Raw genomic sequence first — 12,454 nt, 5'->3', positions numbered from 1 at the left:
CCTATTTTTTTCTCAATGTGTTGCATTGAAAATGTGTGCCAGCGCTGGCGGAAGTCCACGCTCGCTCCCCCCGCGTCGTCAACCTGGCTCCGCTTCTGGGTACATCATCACCTTTGATGTTCCCAGACAGAGGTCATCCAGAATAATTTGAACCCTAGAGCTCTGTAATGCTTAACAGCTGCCACAGGTTCACTGCCATTTGGGACTGGTTGAGTTGGTTGGTTAATTTACGGAAAGAGCCAAAACACATAGAGTCCACACTCGCTAATCTTCAATGCGCCATATATCCACTTCTGATCTCTCATCACTCATACATTTACTCACAGAAAGATGTACACCATCCTGCTTATGATCGAAATAGAAAAACGCCTATATTGTGACCCAAATCGGGAGATAGACGTTTATCTCACAAAAACGAATAAAGCGGTATAATTGAAAGCCGAATTTGGACGTTTTCAACTGCACTCCGTTGCGGATGCGGACAAAGTTGATGGGGGCGTGTCAAAGGCGTGGTGAAGGCGGAACTGGGGCGTGGTTATCGGCCGATCAGAGATGGGCACCTTTTGCCGATAATGGAAAAAAAATATGCGTTTTTAGCGAGAATTTAGGGCACTTTTCCTGGACCCTGTTTTTCCATGAATAGGGCCCCAAAAAGTGCCCTAAATGACCAGATGACCACTGGAGGGAGTCAGGGATGACCTCCCCTGACTCCCCCAGTGGTCACAAACCCCCTCCCACCACAAAAATATGCCGTTTCACAACTTTTTATGTTCACCCTCAAATGTCATACCCACCTCCCTGGCAGCAGTATGCAGGTCACTGGAGCGGTTATTAGGGGGTGCAGTGGACGTCAGGCAGGTAGACCCAGGCCCATCCCCCCCTCACCTGTTACACTTGTGCTGGTAAATGGGAGCCCTCCACACCGCCCCCCAAACCCACTGTACCCACATGTAGGTGCCCCCCTTCACCCCTTAGGGCTATAGTAATGGTGTAGACTTGTGGGCAGTGGGTTTTGAGGGGGATTTGGGGGGCTCAACACACAAGGGAAGGGTGCTATGCACCTGGGAGCTCTTTTACCTTTTTTTTTTTTTTTTGTAGAAGTGCGCCCTAGGGTGCCCGGTTGGTGTCCTGGCATGTGAGGGGGACCAGTGCACTATGAATCCTGGCCCCTCCCATGAATAAATGTCTTGGAGTTATTCGTTTTTGAGCTGGGCGCTTTCATTTTCCATTATCGCTGAAAAACAAAAACGCCCAGCTCACAAATTGTCGAATAAAACATGGACGTCTATTTTTTGCGAAAATACAGTTCGGTCCGCCCCTTCACGGACCCGTTCTCGGAGATAAACGCCCATGGAGATAGACGTTTCCGTTCGATTATGCCCCTTACTATGTCTTTGTGTCTTAATTCTGCCCTTTAAGCTTCCCATTGTCTCCTTCCAATGTTTCAATGTCTATGTCCCATTGTTACATTCTTAACGATACTTCGATTGTCTCGCATAAGTCTGCACAATGTAATCCATAACCAAGTTGTAACATATTGTATTTCCATTATTCATATCATATTGTAAGCCACACCAAGCCCGCAAAAAGGTGGGAAAATGTGGGATACAAATGCAATAAATAAATAAATGTCTTGTACTGTATAGTGTTTGCTTTTAAAATTAGGAATGTGAGTTTGTAATCTGTGCTGGTCAGCAAAAAGTACAGAAAACAAAGCAGCAAACGAAGGACAAAAGGGCATCCAGAACTGGAGCAATGGTACAAAATGGTCCATTTAAGTAAAGATTGTGCTTTCTTTGCTGCTGTAATCTGTGTTGAACATGAATTTGCTGGGTGAGATGTGGAGGGGCATTTTCGAAAGAAACGTCCAAGTTGTGATTTGGACGTCTTTGTAAAACGTCCAAATCCGGGGGGCGCGGAAAACCATATTTTCGAAAAAAGATGGACGTCTATCTTTCGTTTCGAAAATACCGTCAAAGACGTCCAAATCCAAGGACGTCCTTAAATTTGAACGTCCCTAGATTTGGACATCCTTGGATTTGGACGTCTTTGACTTTCGGTGATTTTCGAAACCAAAGACGTTCAAGTCAAAAACGTCCAAATGCAAGCCATTTGGATGTGGGAGGAGCCAGCTTTTCTAGTGCACTGGTCCCCCTGACATGCCAGGATAGCAACTGGGCACCCTAGGGGGCACTGCAGTGGACTTCATAAAATGCTTCCAGGAACATAGCTTCCTTACCTTGTGTGCTGAACCCCCCAAACCCTCCCAAAACCCACTACTCCCAACTGTACACCACTACCATAGCCCTTACAAGTGAAGGGGGGTACCTATATGTGGGTACAGTGGGTTTGTGGTGGGCTTTGGAGAGCTTGCTGTTTCCTCCACAAATGTAACAGGTAGGGGTGGGTATGTGCCTGGGTCCGCCTGTCTGAAGTGCACTGCAGTACTCACTAAAACTGCTCTTGGGACCTTCATGCGCTTGGACCTGAGTATGACATCTGAGGCTGGCTTAGAGGCTGGCACAAAATATTTTTAAAGATGTTTTTTGAGGGTGCGAGGGGGTTAGTGACCACTGGGGGAGTAACGGGTGGTCATCTGGTCATTTCGGGCACCTTTTTGTGCCTTATTCGTAAAAAAAAACACGTCCGGCAGAAAACGTCCAAGTGTTCGTCATGGACGTCCTTGTTTTTGGGTCAAAGACGTCCAAGTGTTAGGCACGCCCAAGTCCCGCCGTTGCTATGCCTCCGACACCCCCCCATGAAATTTGGACATCCTTGTGATAGACTTCAGTTGGAGACGTCCAAAATCGAGTTTCGATTATACCGATTTGGACATCTCTGGGAGACGTACGTCCATGTTCCGATTTATGTCGAAAGATGGATGTCCTTCTCTTCTGAAAATGAGCCTGATAGTAACATAGTAGATGACGGCAAATAATGACCTGTATGGTCTATCCATTCTGCCCAATAAGATAAACTCATTGCATATGGTATTAAGTGATACATCATATGTATATCTGATCTGATCTTTATTTATTTATTTATTTTACTAGGATTTATTTACCGCCTTTTTGAGGGAATTCACTCAAGGCAGTGAACAGCAAGAATAAGTCAAACAAAAGCAATAAACTATTACAGTAGTAAAAATATTCAAACAACAATAGAAAGTAGGGTATAGTACATTACAATGTCAACACAATACGTAATAAAACATTTTAATAGACAGCATAGGGTGTAAGCAAAGATGGAACATATAGATAGATAAGAGAGAGTAATAGGAGTAAGAAAATAAGTGTATTAATTTAAGAAAGTTGAACCTTAGGTCAGAAAGTTGCTTGAATATTATCTTAGCTAGGGTAGGCGTGGATAAACATGTCCGGCTATAGTATGTACAGCCGGTGTCACTCCTTGTGTGTGTGAGACTAGTAGAGACTAGTAAGTTAATTCTGTTGGGTGAAGAGCCAAGCTTTCACCTGTTTCATGAAGTAGAGATAGTCTTGTGTTAAGCAAAGCCTTTCAGGGAGTTCATTCCAGAGAGTGGAGGCTACTCTGGAGAAGGCTCACTGGTGGGTATCACATCGTGTGATGTCCTCTGAAGAACATATGCTGAGGGATACTCCTTGAGAAGACTTTAGTGTTTTGGGAGGTGTGTAGAGAGCGATCTTATTCTCCAAGTATTCGGTGCAATTTCCTTTAAGGGCCTTGAAGGTCAGACGTAGCCAGTGAAGTTTTTGCAAAAATGGTGTGATGTGGTCACGTCACTTACAACCTTCTATTAGTCTTGCTGCAGCGTTCTCAATCTGGAGTTGTTGCAGACCCTTTGTAGTCAGACCATTGTAGAGTGCATTACAGTAATCCAGTCTTGATGTTATCATGGCATGCACAACCGGGATTTGATTTACCTTCTCGATGTAAGGAGAGAAACAGCATAGTTGTCGCAAATAGTAGAAGCAGCTCTTGAAGGTTGCTTGGATTTGGGGAATCAGAGTAAGTATTGAATCTAACTGTATTCCAAAGTTCCTGACTTGTGATTTGAGGGGGAGTTCATACTTCCCGAAAGAGATTTTGATGTTGGGTACGTGTCCACTTGTGTTAGGGGCCCAGAGAAGCTCGGATTTACTTGGGTTCAGGCAAAGTTTGTTGTTTTTAGCCCATTCTTGAATTGATGTTAGACAGGTAGTCAGTGTATTCAGGGCTGTTGAAGGTCTGTTCGCTGTCAACCGGTTAGAGCCACTGAATGTCACCACAGACTGCTAAATTGAAAGCCAACTAGTTTGTGGGCAGTCTAGGGGCAGAGTTGGCACTTAAATAGTTAAGGATCAACATTCAGCACTTAACTGCCTAAGTTAAGCTGCCAAATCAGACCACATTAAACAGTTCGATCTTTATGTGGTTCGCTTAGGTGGTTAACTGCTGAATTTATTTATTTATTAGAATTTATTTACCACCTTTTTGAAAGCATTCACTCAAGGTGGCGTACAGTAAGAATATTGCATTTAACCGAATAAGACATGGCCAGGTGCATAAACTTGGATATACAATGCTGGTTGCCATTTCTCCAAAAAGATATCAATAGAAATCAAACAAAATAAAACATGGAAAAGAAAATAAGATGATACCTTTTTTATTGGACATAACTTAATACATTTCTTGATTAGCTTTCGAAGGTTGCCCTTCTTCCTCAGATCGGAAATAAGCAAATGTGCTAGCTGACAGTGTATATAAGTGAAAACATTCAAGCATTACTATGACAGTAAAATAGATACTATTGGAGATTCTACATGGAATGTTGCTACTATTGAGATTCTGTTGCTACTATTGGAGATTCTACGTGGAATGTTGCTACTATTTGAGATTCTACATGGAATGTTGCTATTCCACTAGCAACATTCCATGTAGAAGCCTGCGCGGCCACATTGCTGATCTACAAGGGCTGACTTCTACATGGAATGTTGCTAGTGGAATAGCAACATTCCATGTAGAATCTATAGAAATCAAACAAAATAAAACATGGAAAAGAAAATAAGATGATACCTTTTTTATTGGACATAACTTAATACATTTCTTGATTAGCTTTCGAAGGTTGCCCTTCTTCCTCAGATCGGAAATAAGCAAATGTGCTAGCTGACAGTGTATATAAGTGAAAACATTCAAGCATTACTATGACAGTAAAATAGATACTATTGGAGATTCTACATGGAATGTTGCTACTATTGAGATTCTGTTGCTACTATTGGAGATTCTACGTGGAATGTTGCTACTATTTGAGATTCTACATGGAATGTTGCTATTCCACTAGCAACATTCCATGTAGAAGGCTGCGCAGGCTTCTGTTTCTGTGAGTCTGACGTCCTGCACGTATGTGCAGGACGTCAGACTCACAGAAGCAGAAGCCTGCGCGGCCACATTGCTGATCTACAAGGGCTGACATTCAAGCATTACTATGACAGTAAAATAGATACTATTGGGGATTCTACATGGAATGTTGCTACTATTGGAGATTCTACATGGAATGTTGCTATTCCACTGGCAACATTCCATGTAGAAGGCTGCGCAGGCTTCTGTTTCTGTGAGTCTGACGTCCTGCACGTACGTGCAGGACGTCAGACTCACAGAAGCAGAAGCCTGCGCGGCCACATTGCTGATCTACAAGGGCCGACTTCTACATGGAATGTTGCTAGTGGAATAGCAACATTCCATGTAGAATCTATAGAAATCAAACAAAATAAAACATGGAAAAGAAAATAAGATGATACCTTTTTTATTGGACATAACTTAATTCATTTCTTGATTAGCTTTCGAAGGTTGCCCTTCTTCGTCAGATCGGAAATAAGCAAATGTGTTAGCAGATAGTATATATAAGAGAAACATCAAAGCATTACTTTGACAGTCTGACAGAGTGGGAGGGTGGGGGTATGCATGGGGACATCAAAGCATTTCATTGATATTCTAACAGGATGGGTGTTGGTAGGTGAGAGGAGGGTAATAAACAGAGAAATACAGCTTTATGGTTTATAATGGGTTAGAAAACCCAGATCCTTATTAAGTCCTGTTTGTTGGGTGTCAAAATATTCAATCAGTCTTATTTCAAAGGTCTTACGTTCCTGTATTGTTTTAAAATTACCTTTCAGTATTCTTACTGTGAAATCACTGGTGCAGTGTTCTGGTCTTGTAAAGTGTTGGCCCACAGGGGTGGGGGCTTGACTGGCACCGGCTATTTTCATGTGATGTCTGTGCAGATTAAATCTTGTCTTAAGCATCTGGCCTGTTTCTCCAATATAGCATCCTTTGTTACATTTTTTTACACTGAATGATTTATACCACAATGGAAGATGAGCATGTAAAATAGTCCTTTATGTTGAATATTTTTCCTTTGTGAATGACTGTGGGGTCTTGTGAAATGTTTTGGCATAGTTTGCAGCTGGCTGTGTTACAGGGAAACGTACAACCCAGAGCTGGAGAAACTGAGGAAAATCATAAGAGACCTACAGCCGCTACTCCAGGAAGATGAATTACTGAAAGAGATATTCCCATCCCCACCAGTGCTGGCCTTCCGACAGCCACCAAATTTAAAACACAAGCTGATCAGAAGTAAACTCCCAACACAGACGGAAAAAGAAAAGGGCACGTTTCCCTGTAACACAGCCAGCTGTAAACTATGCCAAAACAATTTCACAAGACCCCATAGTCATCCAAAATTCAAGTGGGGAATATAGCCATTTTCAAAACAGAAAAACATCTATCTTTTGTTTTTGAAAATGGCTATTTGCTAGGTGTTTTTGTGCTCTGTGCATTTATTTTTTTTTTTTTGGTCCATTTGTGAAAAAAAAAGTCTGAGTGAAAAATGCACAAAATCAAGCCATTGGGATGTAGGAGGAGCCAGCATTCTTAGTAGACTGGCCACACAGACATCCCAGGAGAGCAATGGGGTTCCCTAGAAAGCACTGCAGTGGACTTGAAATAAATGCTCCCAGGTACACATCTCACCATTGCTCCCTTATCTTGTCTGCTGAGCACCCCAAAACCCACTACCCCCAAATGTACACCACTACAATAGCCTTTATGGGTCAAGGGAGCACCTATATATGGGTACAGGGGGTTTCTGGTGAATTTTGGAGGGCTCACAGTTTCCACCACAAGTGTAACAGGTAGGGGGAGGTATGGGCCTGGGTCCACCTGTCTGCAGTGCACTGCACCCACCACTAGACTACTCCAGGGACCTGCTTGCGGCTCTAATGGACCTGAGTATAACATATGAGGCTGGGAAGTAATGTTTTTAATCACATTTTTGGGGGAGTAGGGGTGGGAGGGGATCAGTGACAACTGGGGGAGTAAGGGGAGATCATCCCTGATTCCTACCAGTGGTCATCTGGTTATTTAGGACAGCTTTTTGTGCCTTATTCTTTATAAAAACAGGTGTAGCTCAAAACATCTTAGTTTTAGCCCTGGATGGTTTATTTTGTTCTATTATGACTGAAAAAGGTCCAAACCAGGGCAAACAGTGGCTTCCCCATGTCTCTCTCAATAGCAGACTATGGACTTTTCCTCCAGGAACTTCTCCAAACCTTTTGTAAACTTGGAAACACTGACTGCCGTTACCACATCCTCCAGAGCTTAACTTTTCTTTGAGTGGAAAAAATATTTCCTCCTGTTTGTTTTGAAAGTATTTCCATGCAATTTCACTGAGTGTCCCCTGGGCACATTCTTTCCTAATAGTGCATATAAGTGCAAACCCATGCACATCCATGAACAGTGTGAACAAATGAACATGCTTGCATGAACCTTAGGGAAAGAATGCATCTACTTAAGGAACAAGTGCAGCCTGTTTGAAAATAGTGTGAAATCCTTGTGAAAAGTGTCCACATTCCAAAAAAAAAAAAAAAAAAATTATATTATATTATTCCCATACAAAAAATAGTTAAAAACAAACCCCTTAAACAGAAGGAAAATTCCTGTAAATGACATGGGAAGCTCAGATGTATTATTTCTAACTAAAATCTGGACAATAAGTATGTTCTCAATGAAATGAATTGACTATACACCATATTTGGCCTTGAAGAAGCCAACCAGATGATCACTACTACTACTACTACTTAACACTTCTAAAGCGCTACTAGGGTTACGCAGCGCTGTACAGTTTAACAAAGAAGGACAGTCCCTGCTCAAAGGAGCTTACAATCTAAAGGACGAAATGTCAAGTTGGGGCAGTCTAGAATAGAGGTAAAGTGGTTAGGTGCCGAAGGCGACATTGAAGAGGTGGGCTTTGAGTAAGGATTTGAAGATGGGCAGGGAGGGGGCCTGGCGTATGGGCTCAGGGAGTTTATTCCAAGCATGGGGTGAGGCGAGGCAGAAAGGGCGGAGCCTGGAGTTGGCGGTGGTGGAGAAGGGTACTGAAAGGAGGGATTTGTCTTGAGAGTGGAGGTTACGGGTAGGAACGTAAGGGGACATGAGGGTAGAGAGGTAAGGAGGGGCTGCAGATCGAGTGCATTTGTAGGTTAGTAGGATCAATGTGATCAATGTGGAATAATGAATTAGATGAATAGTGTCTGGGGATAATCAGGTTAATGCCACGTTTTCTTTGTTTATTGTCGTTTAATTGATCTCCTTGTCTTGTTTCACTCTCCCTATTTATTTTGTGGTCTAAGAAAGAGTAAGATTGTATATAATCCATATATCTAGTTGGGATTCTTTTCTTCTTATCTTGTATTAATGTGCAGTCACCTCTGTATTACTGTTTGCAAGTGACCCTTGTAAAATGAAAAATGATAAATAAATGATATAAATGACATGGGAAGCGATTCAGTATGAAAATGTTTGGGTTGCCCACTCTTGGTGCCATCAATACTGTAAGATTATTTTGTTCTAGTTTCGTGTTTATAGTTAATGCCACACAGACCTTTAACACCAGCACTCATTCCAGACCCTTCTTCTCTCAATAGATACCAAAGCTCCTTTCTCTGCTGAGTTTGCCTTCCGTCTGTTCTTTCTTGTTTTGACATGAGAGTTCTCTCTTTTCCAGCAGAAGCAAAGCCGTCAGAATCAGAAATGGATAACATTCAGGTGTTTGGAAGCAAGATGGGCCAAAGGGAAGCGGAGCTCGTGTTGATTCTTGTCGGCGTAGGGGGCAGCATCCTCTTTGTGGCGTGCATGGCCCTGATTGGACTCGTCATTCACCTCTATCAGCAGAAGAAGCTCAGGCGGCAGCGACGCAGCGTAAGAGACGAAGGGATTGGACTGCTAACGTTAAAAATATTTTAACAACGCCAGAAGGCTGAGCTGCGTCTTGATGTCAGCAGAACTGCAGGCTCGGTTTCTGTGCTGACCTTCTATTACTGATACAGTAATGCCGTTGTCAGGGAGCTGCAGTGGAATTGCAAAAATCTGTAAACCGTCCTGCCACAAGTCTAGTGAAGCATCATTTCTGAACGGCACATAAAGATATTTATTGTATGAAAGAAAAGAAGCCGCCATATTTAATCCAAAGAGTTATTCTCTGTGCCACGGGTGGGCAACCAGGGTTCTCAAGGGCCACAGCTGTCAGGTTTTTTAAAAGATTTCCACAATGAATATCCGTGAGACCTTTTCGCATACAATGGAAGCAGGACATGCAAATCAATCTCATGCATATTCATTATGGAAATCTTGAAAACCCAACTGGGTTGTGACCCTCGAGCAGTGCAGATTTTTAGAAAAGATGGCACCTAAGTGCCAATGGCTTTCTCTGCCTCCTACCCCCTCCCGCGCGAATCTTGTACCTACTCCGAGTCCTGTCTCTTCCGCCCGCTCTTGCCCATCCTTGTGGTCGCTCGTTTTTAAAGCCCTGAGGCGTTCTCCCTCTGACACCGGCGATTCACATAGCTAGCCTTCTGCCAGCGTCGGGGCCTCTTCCTCAGGCACGCCCCGCCTCCTGTAATGCAACTTCCTGTCTTCCATAGAGGTTGGAGGCGTCTGAGGGAGAGGCCCCGATGCTGGCAGAAGGCTGGCTATGTGAATCGCCGCTGTCGGAGGGAGAACGCCTCAGGGCTTTAAAAACGAGCGACCACGCGGATGGACGAGAGCGGGCGGAAGAGACAGGACTCGGAGTAGGTGCAAGACTCGCGCGGGAGGGGGGAGGAGGCAAAGAAAGCCATTGGCACCGCAGGCATTTGGCGCTTAGGTGCCATCTCTTCTAAAAATCTGTTTGGGGGAACGACCGCTCCCCCTGCGCCCAACCTAGCTACGCCACTGCCCTCGAGGACTGTGGTTGCCCAACATCCCTGCTTTATGCAGTGAGGGTCACATAGGAAGGTTCAATCATAGAATGAATAATGACTGAGTCACATTGAACCCGAATCCGTGCCATTATCCCAGCATAGACTTCCTCTATTTCCCACCCCAAACCCATTCTGCCAAGGGCCTGATATTCAAAATGATAGAAACGGCCAATTGCCTGTCCAGGGCTAACCAGGCATTTTCAGTAACTGGATAGCACAGCTGAAGATGGCTGGTCAGCGCCCAAGTCGAAACCAGTTCTTTTGGGGGTGTTCCAAGGGCAGAGTCTGCACTTAGCTGGTTAATATAACTGCGTAAATAAAACCACATACATGTCAGCAAAATGCTGATTGCCGTCAACTGAATATCAAGTCCCAAATTCCTCCAGGCATGGCATACTTGTCGTAGGATTGCTCTTCACAATGCGTGCTGTAAACGTATTTTTGTAAAACAGGCCGTGAATGTCGGATAATATAACAAGTGTTGGTAATAACTTGCTTTGAAACGTAAAAATTTCAATAAACTCTAGTTTGCACTGCAGTTCCAATGACCCCCTAAGGAGGCTCAGAGATGTCTGTTCTCATTTCTCTCTGTGCACCGAACAAAGAAAATCAAAGTCTTTCATTGCCTTTGGATTTGTGGCAGTTCTTTGTTCCCGTACTTGTTTGGCACAGTAATCACAGCGAATCATAGGCTGTTCCTGTACAGTGAAAAGACAGGTGGACGTAGGAGGCAATGAATTATATAGCACCTCATTTTGAAATTGGAAAGACACAGCATTGAAATTTGTTGTAAAAAATATAAGAATAGCCATAGTGGGTCAGGCTGAAGGTCATCTAGCTCAATATTCTGCTTCCAGCAGTGGCCCATCTAGGTGACAATCACCTGGTAGAATCCCAATGAGTAGCAAGATTCCGGAATCTCAAAGAGTAACAAGGTTCCAGAAACTCTGGAATTCGTTTGCCAGGGAATGTGGTAAAGGCGGTTAGCTTAGCGGAGTTTAAAAAAGGTTTGGACGGCTTCCTAAAGGAAAAGTCCATAGACCGTTATTAAATGGACTTGGGGAAAATCCACTGTTTCTGGGATAAGCAGTATAAAATGTTTTGTACAGTTTGGGGATCTTGCCGGGTATTTGTGACCTGGATTGGCCACTGTTGGAAACAGGATGCTGGGCTCAATGGACCTTTGGTCTTTCCCAGTGTGGCAATAGTTATGTACTAATCCCAAAAAGTGGCAAGATTCCGGAATCCTAAAGAGTAGCAAGGTTCCAGAATCCCAGCAGTGGCTTCCCCATGTGTATCTCAGTAGCAGATTATGAACTTTTCATCCAAGAACTTGGCCAAACCTTTATAGGCTAACTGCTGTTACCACATCCTCCAGCAACAAGTGCCAGAGCTTAACTATTTGTTAAATGAAAAATATTTTCTTTTATTTGTTTTAAAAGTATTACTATGTAACCTCGTGGAGTGTCCCCTAGTTTTTGTATTTTTTGAAAGAGTAAATAATTGATTCACATTTACCCATTCTACTCCACTAAAAGTGCCTTTTACTAAGCCACGGTATATTTCTATGGGCGTCTCTAGCGTTTAGTGTATGCTAATAAAAGACCCCCTCAGTATTTTGTACACCTCCGTCATATCCCCCCTCAGCTGTTTCTTTTCCAAGATGAGTTCCATCCCTTTAATAATTTTGGTCGCCCTTCTTTGAACCTTTTCTAATTCTGCTATATCTTTTTTTGAGATATGGCAACCAGAATTGCACACAATACTTAAGGTTTTAAAATTTTTCTGTCATTTTCCAAAGGGAAAAAAATACTAATGAAATGAAATTTGTTTTATCATTTCAGTGAACATTAAAACCATTTAACAGACAACAAATTGGGCACGAGTAAATGAAGTGAAACACCCTCCCCCACCCCGAAACATAAATCAACCCACTAGCTGAGAAATACCCTCTAGCAAAACAAAATTAAATGGAAAAAAAAAATAAGGTCTGCAGACCTTAATCAGTATAAAACTTCCAAAAATCGTCTGCTCACAAAGGGCCCCTTTTATCAAGCTGCGGCAAAATGGGACCAGCGCTGGCATCTGCGCGTGTGCAGCGAGGCCCCCTTTTACCGCAGCAGTTAAAAGAGAAGGTCTCACTTTCCTGCAGGAAATAGCTGGGCGGCAAGTAAAGCACTGCTGCGCGGTCATTTCGGTGG

General features: G+C 43.2%; 1 protein-coding gene across 1 annotated transcript in view; it reads left to right on the top strand.

Moving 5' to 3' along the window:
• HEPH (hephaestin) overlaps positions 1-9,943 on the top strand; it is a 93,876-nt gene extending 83,933 nt beyond the window's left edge. Inside the window, 1 exon segment of the mRNA XM_030210270.1 lies at positions 9,020-9,943. Within this exon segment, the coding sequence (XP_030066130.1) occupies positions 9,020-9,258 (239 nt within the window). The 3' untranslated portion in view covers positions 9,259-9,943.
• Positions 9,944-12,454: the final 2,511 nt, after the last annotated feature.

The sequence above is a fragment of the Microcaecilia unicolor genome, chromosome 7 (assembly GCF_901765095.1).
Source record: "Microcaecilia unicolor chromosome 7, aMicUni1.1, whole genome shotgun sequence".
Taxonomy (NCBI): Eukaryota; Metazoa; Chordata; class Amphibia; order Gymnophiona; family Siphonopidae; genus Microcaecilia; species Microcaecilia unicolor.
The sequence above is the reverse complement of the archived record's forward strand: the minus strand, read 5'-3'. Positions and strand labels throughout refer to the sequence as shown.